Below are 14,924 nucleotides of genomic sequence, written 5' to 3'. Positions count from 1 at the left end.
AATATGTTCATATCAGGAGTATCGCTTAAATTGCACGATTAACGCGAGGATGCGTTGCTGGAATGATGGCACTCGCATGCAACGCTGCAACAGTTTCGAACTATTCCAATAAGAATTCCTGCGTTGGCTTGTGTGAAAGATAAAGAAGACCGTGAGAAACTAATGGAACCGTAAAGGCATGCCGAGGAATTAAAATTCATGTAACGCGGTAGTGGCCACATCCGGTCTTGATTAAACTGTATTTTCACCATCGCCGAGTATCTTGAGCTATGCATGTAGCTGTATCTACGTAACTGTGAGTTCAATCGATGATTAATCAACGTCCGCTGCACAATTAATCATTATCAACACGAGGATGTGTTAGTACAATCGCGCAAATATGCGGACAATAAAGCAAACCCAAGCGAATTAGACGCGTACATCATCGTGAAGATTGAATCACGGATATTTGTACTTAAATTGACGTACACCTTATGCTGAGACTTAAACTGACTTCATCAAATATTAATAAAGCTATTTATATATATATATTTTCAAAATAATAATGCTCAGCTTGAATGAATAATTTCAAATTACCGACATAATGTCAAATTAATATGATGCTTCTTTAATATTTCAGTAACGATTGACGTATAACATTTCGTCTGGAATTATCCGTTCGATCTAAACATCATTATTCTAGTATAATGCACATACGATAACACACCAATAGCTTTACTAGTATTTGATGCGATCCGTCACGTCTAACATTTTAGAGATTTAGATGTACGTGATACCATCTATTTTCCACGTGATGTATATACACGCGTGTCTGTTAGCTTGGATAAGTCCCGCTTGATGCATTTAGGCATGAGAATCGGTCGTAAAAATTACAAGCCGTCTCTCTACGAAATGCTTCTGTGCATTTCGAATCGCGACCAAAACCTCGCGAGCCAACACGTTAATAAATTTTCCCGAACGATCTTATCAGAATTCGACTGACTTACGCGTCCGCTCCAAAACGGAATAAAGATTCGATAAACGCATAATGCACGACTCCTTTTCTATGACGCATTATTTAACGTTTTTATCTTTTTAATCGAGACAAGATATCTTTATCTTTATTAATTATATATTGGCAGTGTTATCGCGGTGTGATTTAGATCATGTATACATGCTCTCATTATGTGGAAATAATACATTTTGTTCCAGGAGCCAATCGAAGGCTTCCTACTTGGCTTACAGACGAGAGCGCGGAGCGCCCGACAGCGAGGGTAGCTACAAGAGAACGATGTCGCCAACCTCCCGAATGGACGATTGGCCGCCTCCTAGGGATCACGATGATCCCGTGCTATTGCGTGTCACGCCGCATCATCCGTTACAGCAACAGCATCACCATCAGCACCACAACAATCATCATCAGCAGCAGCATTCTGATCTCTCCAAGTCGCACAGCGTGGATGCTCTTCATCATCGACTGGACGAGAGGTGCACTCAGCAGCAGCAACATTCGGCAGAGGTAGTCAGCAAGCTTTCGCACGAGCTCAGCAAGAAGCTCCAGGCCAGCGACGTGCGATCGCGTGCCAGCGAGAACAACAACAACGACAACCTCGAGGACAGGCATCAGCATCATCACCATCATTACCAAGAGAAGAGGCATCCGGAGAAGAGACACGACTACGAGCAACGCAGGGAGAGACTGTCGCCGCAAAGCGTGGAAGTCCTCAACGACAGGAACAGGCAGCTGGAGCGAGAACGTCGGAAATTGGCAGCGAGCTGCGAGCCCCTACCTCAAAATAGAGAGGTGAGATTATCGCCGGATATTTACCTTCGTAATAGCAGTATTTCTTCGAGTCTCTCAGAGCGATCTACACCTATTTTTGCACCTGTAAATATAGCAGTGTCAAGGCTGTGCGGATTCAATTCACGCTTCTATCACATTCGGCTCCACACTGAGCTCGTGTGACTTACCTGGCACTTCACTTGATTATTTACATTATCTTTGTTTTCACGATCTAATCACTCGTCGATTTCCTCGATTTGCGTGTCTCAAACGGTATATTAGGATTTCTCTTCCAATCTTTTTTAGTACATTTAATTACTTTAATAATCATTATACTCGTGCTGTATTATTATTTCACATACTAATCTACGAGATTCGAACGGTTTCAACTTTCAGAAGCAGCTACGAGAAATCAGCGGCTCGCTCCCAATCAGCGACGACTTTTTCCGCGAGAGGAGCGCCACGATCGAGATGACCTCGCAGAACATCGAACTACTGAACCGCCGTAACGAGAAGAGGACGAGCAGTGTGTCGGCGTCAAGCAACACGATACCCACGTATTCTATGAGCACCACGACGTCGTCAATTGCCACGACGATGACGACGACCTACGGCAATGGCTGGTCCAGAAGGCACGAGACGCAGAGCTCGGTAGAAGCCACCATCTTCTCCGACCGACCACCACCACCGACGAGCTCACCACCGAGATCGCCGGATAACGTCGAGGCTGCAAACGCGCGAGGAGCCGTTCCGAGACGATCGGGAAGCTGCTCGAGCTCCTCCTCTTCAGGAAGATCGATCGATGTTCGTGTTTCGCCTCGTGCTCTGCTGTCCAGATCGCCTCCCAAGAGCTCTCTGGACTCCCTCGCGCGAAACGAAGCCCGGCTAGAGTGTACGGGCGGCAATAGGAAAGTCTCCAGCCCAACGCAGACAGACAACACGGGTTCTTGGAACAGGTCCAGCTCACCATGTCGGCTGAGTCAGACGAGCGAGACGGAATCGCGGATCGAGAGACCGTCGCCGTCTGCAAAGTTCAGGCCTGGCGGCAGATCATCCGCGTCCTCTATCTCGAGCGTCTCCAAAGCGTCCTCCTCCTCGTCGCCGAGGAACTCGCCGGTCGAGGAGGACAAACTCTCGCCGACGTCGTCGCTCTGTGTGTCACCCCAGCCCGGCATAGAAGGACTAACGCTGGTGCAACGTACGGAGATCGTGCTCCGGGTGAACGCGGCCACCAGTGACGCCGCCTCGCAAACTGACATCTTGGACGACACGGAGCAGGATAGCAGAGTGACCGAACGACCGCTCCCGGAATCCAGGAAAAAACTGCCGGAGGAGATCGAGTGCGAGGAGCTCAGCAAGGACCTGGCCAGTCAACTCAGTCCCAACGACAAGCTGGTGCCTATACTCGGTGAGCGACCACGATCCTTATCGTTCCGCCTCAGTCGCATGAATGATGATCCAACGAGCGTCTCCCATCCCGGTGATTTCGCTATCTGCCCTATGCGCCGCCATTAATAAACGCCAGTGCAGTTGATTCAATTAGATACGTTATTCAGTTTTTAAGTGGCGTTCACCAGTTCGCTCGAGCTGACATACGCACGACCTATCTATCTGGCCGCCGTCACACTCGCACGCTCGCTTCACGCGCGCGTGAACACGCGTTAACCACGCTCGTGTGTACAGATAATACGTGTCGCGTACACCCGCGTGTTCCCGCGCGCGCGCGCAATTATCATCCAGGACACAGCGGAGCCGGAGTGTTCGGGGGCAATGACCCCCCATTTTAATAAGCTCTAACTTAATCAACGACACGACTGCGTTATTCAATTACGACGCCGTCGGCGTCGCGCGATCGTCGATGCAATCCCCTGGAAGCGTTATGGTTTCCACGCGGAGATTCCTCGAGCGTGAAACGAAACGCGCCGAAGGAGGGGAACCGAGAGCACTTCTCTGATGACGTCTATTTTTCTGTTTCTTATCAGTTCCAGCGCCGGAGCACAAGAAACCCACCGACTACGTTTCCGGTCTGTTCAGGGTGGAGGCGACCTTGCAGCCACGACCAAGGCGACGGCTCTCCCTGGAAGAGTCAACGGCCGCCTGCAGCGAGGACGCGGACGCGGACGAGAAAAAGTAGGCTCTCTTTTGTTAAAGTTCGCTTAATTAAGGCGCGTTTACGTGCGGCAGCTCGCGCTGCGCCCCGATATCACGCGCGTTGTCTTCATCCGACTGCATCGAGGGTCAGTGCAAGATTGTTGTTACGAGCGAGGCAGATAAGACGGCGTAAATATAGACCAAATGCGATAATTGATAGTTTTCACGTGGTCTCGCGAGCATTGGATTACGTGCTATTAATCAAGTTGCACGCCCTGAGATCCGAAGGCGTTCATTACGAGTGCAAATCTGGCGATTCTCTTTACTCGATTTAATTGGTGCGCTTCACATCCACCAGGCACCTTATAATCGCAACAAACAAGCGCCGAGAGCGGGCTTTTTGCTTGATTCCGTGGCTGTCATTCAGATCTTGACATTGCGCGCGATATCACGCACGCTCGCGCTCTGTGTGGTCGCTACTGCGGCCGAGATAAAGGGAATTCTTTTCGAAAGGTGCTAAGTGCACGTGTTCCCCGTTCTCACGAAAATGAAAACGACTCTATTCGGAATTCCGCGGGAAAAGAAGGCGGCACACGCCAATGATCTCTCTTCAGAGATATCAATCCTGAATGATCGCGGACGCGGTTCTCCGGTACCTGGCGAGCAACGTGGGTGTAGCCGGCGAAATTCCTGGCGGACGTTATTAATGAACCACCATTACCATCGGAATTTAATTGTCGTTTTTCGGCGGCGCTAAGCGTTGGAATTTGACAGATCGATAGCAATCGCGGTCGAGAACGTCTCGCTTATTTTTATATTACTCGCGATTTTCTTTTTCGAGACTCGGATTTGTTTTACGCGCGCGAAAGTTGCATCGCGCGCTGGACGTCACGTCGCTCGTATCTCGCATATTTATTACTTGCAGATATTGCTGCATCTTTCAGCGTTCCTATCGGGCTGAAATTTATTTTGCGGCTACTGTTTATAGTTGGCTGCTCGGTTCGGCAAGTCTCTTACCTCTATCGATCCGGTCTGTATTGTGCGTTTAAGGACAATACTTCCTCCAGCTCAAGGAGAAAGTGCCAAAGCACCGAAGTCGTTACGTAATCCGCCATAAATGATATTGTCAGGCCCAACTAGTCAGTGCTTGTTCCCTACGCATCATATTATTTGCCAGTCTCCAACGTATAGCTGAAGGTGACGCATCATAGTGGCGGAGTGCGCGGCGTGCTCGCAAGAAGCCGAACGGGAAATGGAAATGGGGCCTCCAGAAAAGTAGATACGACCTCTCGTTTTTATTCCGTCCGACCGAAGCGAGCGGCGTCGTTCAACGACATCGGAAATTCCGTGTGTTACATAAGAGCCCCTGCGATTGTAAATTAAAATTTCACGTGCGAGCGAAGTGTGCCCAATGACGCAGTAAGATCCCAGCTGATGGCTTAAAGATCGACCGAAAATCGATAACGGGAGACTGACGCGTTACATCGGATTAGTTTTAGCCATGCACGCGCGAACTTTCTACCACATTTTACGGGAGGAATAAGCAATAAAAAAATCGCCACTTTCGAAAGCGATTTTAGCGCTGAAGTCGCGATAATTTCGCGCGGACGTGTGGATGATAATTGCAACAGTAATTATGCCGAAGTTAAAGTTCGTATTTTCGCTTCTTAACTCCGCGGGTTTTAACCGCGAACGTAACTCTCGGCAACGCGTGCGATTGAACAATCTTTTTTATATACTACTGATCACTGCATCCCGTTTTCCTCTCTTTATCGCTTTCTCCTCTTTTGTGGACTCGCTCGAATGCGCAAGATCGCACACCCTGCTATTTAACCGATAACAGTTATGGCTGCACTACACGGGACAGATATCCACTTGAATCATGCGCCTGCCATTCGTGAACTTGAGAATCCATCCAACATCACGTGTCGCGGCTTTATTATTCATCATGCGCTTCGATTACAAGAGTAAAATTCTACGCTTCACGATATTTCTCCGCGTTCGCTCGCAAATCATCCCGTCTCTCTTGGCCCTCGCCTTGAAAACGTCGAGATTAATTCAATCGTGACTCATACACTCGTTGACGCGATTCCTTACCTCCTCGACAATTACGGGAGTGTTTTCGCATAGGTGCTGCAGAGCGAAAAAGAGAGAAGGAGCGAGAGAGACTATCCGCAGTCTTACAGTCCACATTAATCGACCAGAGATGTAATCATCGCAATAAATTCTTTCAGACACGAAACGATACCATCGGCTCCCGTCACGCCACTGTCGGCCGATCCTATCAGCCCCCTGTCCCCCACTTCGGCTTATTTCACGACGTCCGAAGGGAAGGCCAGGTTCCTGACGAGATACTCGCGGGACGTCGCGGCGGAGGAATTGACACGTCAGGAGGATGCGCCAACGGCGGCGGTACCAACGAACAGCCTTGACCTCAGGCAGAAGAAGGTACGACTAGTCTACAAACCGGGATATAATTAAACACTTGTGCGAGGGATGCGCTATAATTATAACTCCTGTTGTGCCCCGCGACTAAATCCGATCGGCGCGCGATCGCGCTCGGACTCCCAGGCGGTCGGACGATAATGATTACTCGCGAATAAGACGATAAGTATCCGTTTTAGCCCCCTCGAGTACAATCCGATCTTATGTAAAATGTAATTACCGCGCTACGGAATTTCATCTTATCTCTTATGCATCTCCGAAGAGCCGGATCGTTACCTAACTGCTCGCTCGCGCACAGCGAATTATTACGTGCTGATCGAATATGCTTCCTCGACTCGAGTTGAATCATTGCTGTCGAATCGCGACGCAAAAAAAAAACAGGATTTCCTTTAGCACCTGTCCATATTCTGCAGCTAGAAATGATCTTTCAGGAAGAGCTTATGATGCGGCTCGACAGGAAACTGGTGGTTCTCAAGGCCGAGCAGGAGGCCGTAAGGGAGGAAGGTGAGGTGAACGATGCTCTGGGTGCGCGAGTCGCCGCGCGCGTTTCCGCCGTGGCACGTCCGCCGGAAGCTTCCAAGTATCGGCTTCATGTGGAGGAAGTCGGCAAGATTACGAGCCTTCTTCTCGGCCTCAGCGGCAGGTTGGCTCGCGTTGAGAACGCCCTTTATGGAATGCCGGCCGACCACGCGGAGAGAGTAAGTACAATTATGAAACTTCCAGTTTTTCCCTTGCACTCTCGGCGCAAATGTTCTTCCGTTAGCGGATAAAAGTGAGCACTCGTTCTCAATAATAAACTTATTGTGAGTGCTTGTAAGTGTTTTATAATGCATGGAAATTTTATGAAAATAAATAATTGTATGATTTAATACGAGTAAGTAGTAATCTATAGGATTTATTTGAAAAATTTCTAGAGTGTTTAATAATCATAAATTATGTAAAATTATAATAAACTTTTTATCTCTGCTCATACATTTACCGTATTTTTCAAAGTTGCAAAATGCTATGTTTAATTTTTATGTTATAAATTTCTAAATACTAATTTCCTCCTTTTATATTCTGCGCAGAAAATTTTGGAAAGCAAACGGGACAAGCTAATGGATCAGTTGGAAGAAGCGAAAATTCTCAAGAATAATATCGACAAGCGCAGCGTGAATGTGTCGGCGATCCTAGCAAAGTACCTGAACGATGAGGAATATGCTGACTACCAACATTTCATTAACATGAAGGCGAAGCTGATAGTGGACGGTCGCGAGATACAGGACAAGGTGAAGCTCGGCGAGGAGCAATTAGCCGCGCTGAAAGAGGCAATTGACTAGTCGTAACGATGGACTTACATGCTAAGTTATTATGAAATCAATTCGTAAATAACCGTGTATTTCCAAACGTAAACAATGGAGGAGTCCCGCATAATGAGTCAAGCTGACTCAAAAGCGTAGGTTAATAGGGGTGAAAAGTTACGGGAGCACATGAAAGAGAAGTACCGCTCATATCCAGCATTGAATGAACGGATATCTTGGATTTTTAAACGCGCAGCTGTGAGTGTGAAATCACTTGTTACAATAAAGTATTATGAACGCATATATAAACGTGTTTCTACATGTATCGTGTAATCTGAATGCATCTATTTTCGAACATTGTTATCGAAAAATCGTCCCACACGAAAATTATTTCGTCCGACTGATTGAGCATTTCCGAGCGTTCATGCGGGAGGCACGTTTACACGTTCCTGCATGGAAATCCGCCGATCGAAATCACCGTATCCCGTAGCGACAGATAAGGGCATCTCTAAAGTGGCATTATGAAAATGCCGAGCAACTTAATGCATGGCCGAAGTGATGTTAAGACGAATATGTGAAGTCTACCTTGCGTATAAAATAAAACCAGGTCACAAGTTAAACCTGACGTCCTCACGATCCAAGTGTGATCCCGAAACCTTTAAGTGCCTAGTCTTTGTTAAGCTTGCGTCGATCTTGTCGTGTTCCCCCCCAGTGATCCATAGAGGAAACGGAAGAAAATCATCGCGAGACGCGTCGGTAAGATGAGCGAAGACCAGAAGGAATGTATCGATCACTCTTCTTTTTGGGGAGAAGTGGAGTTGCGCGTTGAAACGATGTTGTAAGAATGCGAATTTGTAAATACGAACGCCAGAAACGTGATAACGCAGACTCGGAAAAAGCGGGAACGTGCTTTTAATCGGAAGACGAAAACGATCGATCGTAATCTAGGCTTTATAAGGAACTGCACGAGACGGCGACACAGCTCTTGCACACGCACAGCATATTTATGTACTGTTCTCGTGTATTTGATCGATGCCAGTAATTACCCTGCGCGTGAAACGAATTCTGGAACGCATGGTCGGAATCAAAATTTTAACACATTTTTTAGATGTATTTTCCCGGATACGGGCGGGTGTATATTTTTTTATTGCGCGAATCGTATCTGGAAACGCGTATCTGGGAACGTCAGGCAACTTAGAGCTCCGGTGAAATGTTTATAATGTTCGTATGCGAGTACGAAGGCTCGAAAATACCCGCGATTCATCGTGACTTTCAGGAGGAATGGAAAAAGACGCAAGACGAGTGCGACTGAGGGCTCGAGAATGCGCGTTACCTGGTTACCAGCATACGAATTCGCTGCTCGCGACGCGAATCGTCAGATCCTCGCGATCCAGGATTACTTGTGGTGCCTTCTTATCTACGACATGTGATATAAGAGTGAGGAGAGCTCATTCTTTTTCTTTTTTTCTCTGTGTGCACGGCGCTTAAAGAGCCGAGCGATGCAGCAACCGAAGCAACGTGTTGTATGTGTATATAATTATAATAAGTAGTATTTAAGTGCCTACAATGACACACGAATACACGTACACACATACAGACGCACGTGCATACATATGTTTTGTATGTACGTGCGTATACACACACACACGTATACAACGAAGTACTATTTTTACGTATTGTTCTAACCCCCGGGGGTCCTCGTGGACCCCTATGACGCTTGTGATCTTATTTACTCTGTACGAAACCACCAAGGACTCTCGAAGGTACCGCGACAGTCGCGGGTGACGTATTCGAGCCTCCATGGTGAGTCCAGCGAGAAATTTTATGCCACGGTCACTTGGACGAACCCCCGTTTCGTCTTTTTCTCACTCCGTCCCGTCCCGTTTGTAACACATGCGTGTTCTCCGTTACCGGCCACCCCCCTCCCCGCCCGTCGTTACACTATCGAGGGCGGAGAAGAGACTTGCAGGAGTGAAATTGCACGGAGAGCTGGACCTCCGGATCTTTGAGCTCGATAATGAGACATTTACCGAGGATCAAGGATCTCGAGATGGAATCCATCTCGACTAGGACTGCGAGCAGAACTTGAACAAAAAAGGAAAAAGAAAAACTTGCAGTTTCATTTGACGTGTCATGAATACAAATTTTTCTGCACGATGAATCCGTTCACCAGGCACAAACGTGCTTGATCTCAGATTATCATCTATATCTCAGAGAATAATCTCAGTATATTCAGATCATAACTCGGATCGGAGATAGCACGGATGTAGAGATAACGTGTCATAAGCCGGGATCGATCAGACGGCGCGACGCTGATCGCGCATGAGAAAGACTGAGTACAGGGCATAAAATTTTGCGGCATAATAGTCAGTTTCTGTTCCTCGTTTGTTTCTTCGAGTGTTCGCAAATCGGCTGCGGCCGCGGCTGCGAGTATGTACACTGTGTAATCTTGCCGTTAATCGGGAGCAGCAGCAGCAGCCGCCGCCGCCGTTGTAACGCGTTTGTGAGCAGCATTACGCCACGCGTCGGCGGTAACGAATGCGACCGTGTCATCTTCATCCCCCGCCGTGGATAAGGCGCAGCTGTTGTACATAGCAAATTAATCGAAACATGGTGCTCTCTCTGGATGTCTATTTTTTACGAGAAGAAACGTTCCATTAATTAATTCGTTAAGCTGGCACTATAGCTAAAGACATTAATATTTAACGCGTTCTCGCTGTGTACATATTACCACACACAATTTTACGCGATGCGATATGGCAACATGATAATTAATTACACGCATACGCATACACATTCGCGCGTCATCTGTAAGCGACGACGCTAGGGAGAGGAGTCGTTGTTAGTCTGACAATATTATCCTTTACAAATGTACTACGAGACCATTACGATAACTACATTTCTCAAGCTCGCTTGCAATAAATAACATGTTGGAATTCAAAACGAAATGTGTGTTCCTTTATTGCAACCATCTAATGTAATTATATCACTGAGGACATACTGAAAATTACTAAGTCGATTTCACGCAATTCAAAGAAATTCGAAGAAAAATAATAAATTTTTAGTTACTATACTTATATACTTTATTGTTAGAATATGAAACAAAGACGAAATAAATAATAATGCAAGAAGAGAAAGTATAATTACAAAATAACAGCAAAATACTGAATGTTAAATGCGCATGTACATAGTTTTATTTATAAAATATATTTGCAAAATATCGTTACGTATGTAGCATAATTGTAAAATTTAAAAAACGCCAAATAGAGTAACATGTTGTATTAAGACTCATTACATTTTATAAATTTTCCACGCGATAACTCTTTAGTTAGAATGTAATTTATATTATATTCCTGTGTCTGTCAAACAGTAATTTTAGCTGTAATTATAATAATAAAAATTTTTATTAAACATTAAATTTTATAATCTTGTAATTTCAAAAGAAAATAACACGTTGTCATCAAAATTATATGCTAATGAATAAATTTGTAACATTCATTCATTTTGTATTACATTGTATTATCATCTAATGATATATTAACCATAGTTTATCATTGTATTCATAATATTCTATGGGTATATACAGTTATTTATCGTGCATAATTAATTTTCTCAGTATCGTTGGACCAACGCTTTTACCAGCAGAAGCTTATTCATCACATTTTGATGTGTTTTGTATGATACACTAAAGATGTTTCCAAAAAGTTTTTAATCCAACGAGATTGCATATCTAAAACACATTTGCAGTATAAAGCATCAATTACTTTTTTGATGATATCTTTCTACTATCAATAATAGCAAATACAGAAATGATCTTTGGTGGTAGTAGGTAATAGGATAAATATCATCAAACGGAAAATATTATATCACACTAAATATTCGCGGAAACATCTCTAAAAGAATACGATAGAGAGGTAAAACTAGATCCATAAAATTGAAAAGAAAAAACTGGATATTAATATTTTACAATAACATAATACATTTTACAATATTTTTTTATTCACTTGACAAGTATTAGATACAGCCAACATTTTCTACATTATTTTGCATTAGCCAACGCATATACGCATATTATTACGTACCACTCATAAAAATAATTTAGTTATTTCATATATAATAAATACTTAAATTATCTTGAGATGATAAAGTCTTCCTTATTTAGATATTTTATTCTAACGAAAGCTGAGGATTAAACATTAACTATTAAACACGATGTCAAAGTTTACATGTTTCTCCTTATTCTCATTCGAAAGTACATAACGTTACCGTAAATGCTCAAGATCGCATAAAGAATACACGAATATATCTTCCTGGGTTCTTTGAGCTTTGCCTCGTATCTCTTCCTCGCCACTAGTATTAATGTTCCTTCCGCTTGATAATCTCATTGCACTCCTCGCTGATGCGCTTTCGATCTCAGCCTCTGGTATCTTCCCCTTGACCTTCTCCTCCTCGAGCGCGCTCCTCACGTTAGAGCAATATGACTCGAGGTTGTTCTTAGCCGCAATCCTCTCCCTTTTTCTCGTTCTCGGCGCGATATCTTTCCGCTTCGTTCACCATTCGCTTGACATTCTCCTCGCTGGGGCCATCCCTTGTCATTGGTAATTGTTATTTTGTTCTGCTGGTCCATCGATTCTCTTCCACCGCGGAGACGTACTCGCGGGATGCCGTCGGCGTCGATATCGAACGTAACTCGGGGGCGAGAAAAATTTCATGGAGAAAAAATCGCGGCACCCCATTCTCACCCTCTTCCGCTCTCCTCCGGCCGTCTCTTCGGACGTCTGCTTTCGATTTCTTTCGTATTCTCCTCCGTGTACCTTCCGTTCCGTTCACCGACCAGCATCCGGATGCTTATCCGAACGGTCTGACAATTCCAATAGAGCCCCATCCGATTCGTGCGCCGATGGCAACGGGCAGAAAAGGAATCTCGAGACACGGGACTCGCCCTCTGCCTCCGCTCTTATCCTTTGAGCCGACGTATACGTCTTCGAGGATCCTTCTTCCTCCTTCCTTCCGCTTTTTTTTTATTGCAGGTCTTGGTACAGTCCATTCCGGGGGCCTATTGCCCCGTAGAATTGTTTTCTTATCTCCGACGTCGATCGTCGGAAACGTTTATTAGCGATTTGAGCCCCGGAGGCTCTCCCTTTTAATTACTGATTGGTGATCGTTAAAACGGTCAACTGTGGTAAAGAAGGCGCTGCAACGAGGCTTGCAAAGAGACTTTATAGAGACGACAAAAAGTGATGTCAATGCGGATGTGACTGTAAATACATGCATAAATTTATATAGAATGCGATTGAATATATATTTACGCATTGTTAGTTTTTCGTTTACATTATATTTCTTAAATACTAATATATTTCACGAATCGGCAGTTCTGCAAATCTATTGTTTCTGTCGTCCAGCTTATTGACGCTGTAACGAACACCTGAGGACAACCCCCGTGTTTTCTCTATGCGAGCTATTCTGCGACTTTTCTTTCGGAAGTGAAAAGGGGAATGGCGGCGCACGGAAATTGAATCGTATTTTAATGTGTTTCATCACACCATACGTAAACACCACCCTGGCTTTTATCACGGGGAATTGAGTCAACAGATGGTAATTTGCCTGATTAAGCGGCGAGCTATTTTTACCGCGGTGGGTCTTTTGAAGTGCACCCACCGCTCAGTAAAGGTGATTTACGATGTAAGATTAATTATAAGCTGCAAAAGCTTTTGAATGCGTGGTATCCCCGTTGAATCATCATTATCGTGGATCTTAGCCTTATCAATCTTAGCGTTGCGCCTTCTCTCTAGCGGCTGTAAAATGCTTTCGGAAAACTCTTGTCTCGAAAAGATCGACGTGTACGAAACTAGGGAAGCAGGCACAGGGGCTTACTTCAAATGTACCATCGCCGATAGACAGCATTGATACATTGATAAGTACCGCCACCAAGATCGAAGATCAGAACATTCCTTTCACCGCGACCCTTTTTGTCGAGTCCGTAAGCGATGGCGGCTGCGGTCGGCTCGTTAATGATCCTCAGGATGGCGTTCAGGATGGCGATGGCGCCCTACGTCCTTCGTAGCTGAGAGTCATTGAAGCGATCACTGGGCAATGCCCAAGTAAGCTTCCGCAGTTTTCTCCGTCTTGATCAGGGGGAGATCTCCGGGAAGAAAGATTTCGCCTCGCCCTTGTAATAATACGCAACGAGTAATTAATGGAGCGCGGTGCGAGGATGAAAAACATTTACCCGGATGAAACTTATGAAGGAAGGAACGTGCTTAGTCAGTATGACCGATCCGGTTCTCCACGCGGCAGGTATTTTTCTTTCCTCCTTCATTAAGCGTATATATCAGAAAGCGGGTTTTTCCATGCCATTTATTTACGTAATTAATTCGCTCGCTTTATATCGCACTTGGAACCTTCGATTCATCGCGATTATCGATGTTTGCGAAGGGAGCCAACACTTCGAATCGAATTGGATCAACAAAGCATTGAATCATTCGCCGATTAATGCTTTGATTTCTGCATATAAAGTAATTTTGCTTAAAATTGCTCTACATGCGGCGTTTATGATATTTCAATCACTATTAAACGCAAGGTGAGTACGAAAATTGATATTAATTAAGGATATAAAATAATAGACTGGAGTTTCCATGTACGAGGCGTAATAAAACGCGATTTTTCTTAGAAATGTTTTATTGACAGAAAATTAAATTGCGAGCAAAATTAAATTCGTTCTTCCTTTTGTTATTTCTCTATTCTAAAAAAGGCGTGTTAACTTCGTGAAGTTTTTTATCGAATATTGAGGCCTCTTTTCCGCGACGCTGATTGGTTCTCTCGCTTGGCTCGAACTTCGTGTGACTTGAACTTCGTGTTGTGAATGTCAGAATGTCATAGTGGTTGTCAGTGCGGTTACATTAATTTATTATTTCTTAGGAACGTGAAAACGGCAGCTGTCAATTCTGTCAATTGATGAAACATGATGAAATAAATAACACCTTTAACGCCTTTTTTAGAATAGGATTGTGTTATTTATTATATAATAAATAATAGATGAATATTATTATTCGAAAACATTATTAATATTGAAAAATAAAATAGCGCGCGCATAGAGCGCGCCTGTGGTGCTAGTAGAATAAAAAATAATGATATCAACAGCTCATAACTAACCGGATAAAGAAAAAATTTCTACGGGTTAGAACTTTTTCATTTCCGAGTTTACGGTATTTTCAACAGCAGAGAACTCTAGGCAATATAAAAAATAATGATATCAACAACTCAGAACTGCTCGGAAAAAGAAACAATTTCTAAGGCTAGAACTTTTTCATTTCCGAGTTTACAGTATTTTCAACAGCAGAGAACTC

The 14,924-nt window shown here is 44.5% G+C and overlaps 1 protein-coding gene across 1 annotated transcript in view; it reads left to right on the top strand.

The window, feature by feature from the left end:
* The window catches only part of LOC105288122 (protein Shroom), a 47,839-nt gene extending 36,848 nt beyond the window's left edge, over positions 1-10,991 (top strand). Inside the window, exons 7-12 of the mRNA XM_020034471.2 lie at positions 1,192-1,783; positions 2,159-3,170; positions 3,745-3,892; positions 6,088-6,301; positions 6,730-6,996; positions 7,366-10,991. Coding sequence (XP_019890030.1) covers positions 1,192-1,783; positions 2,159-3,170; positions 3,745-3,892; positions 6,088-6,301; positions 6,730-6,996; positions 7,366-7,617 — 2,485 coding nt within the window. The 3' untranslated portion in view covers positions 7,618-10,991. The remainder of the gene's footprint in view (positions 1-1,191; positions 1,784-2,158; positions 3,171-3,744; positions 3,893-6,087; positions 6,302-6,729; positions 6,997-7,365) is intronic.
* The last annotated feature ends 3,933 nt before the right edge of the window (positions 10,992-14,924 follow it).

Source organism: Ooceraea biroi, chromosome 1 (assembly GCF_003672135.1).
Source record: "Ooceraea biroi isolate clonal line C1 chromosome 1, Obir_v5.4, whole genome shotgun sequence".
Taxonomy (NCBI): domain Eukaryota; kingdom Metazoa; phylum Arthropoda; class Insecta; order Hymenoptera; family Formicidae; genus Ooceraea; species Ooceraea biroi.
The sequence above is the reverse complement of the archived record's forward strand: the minus strand, read 5'-3'. Positions and strand labels throughout refer to the sequence as shown.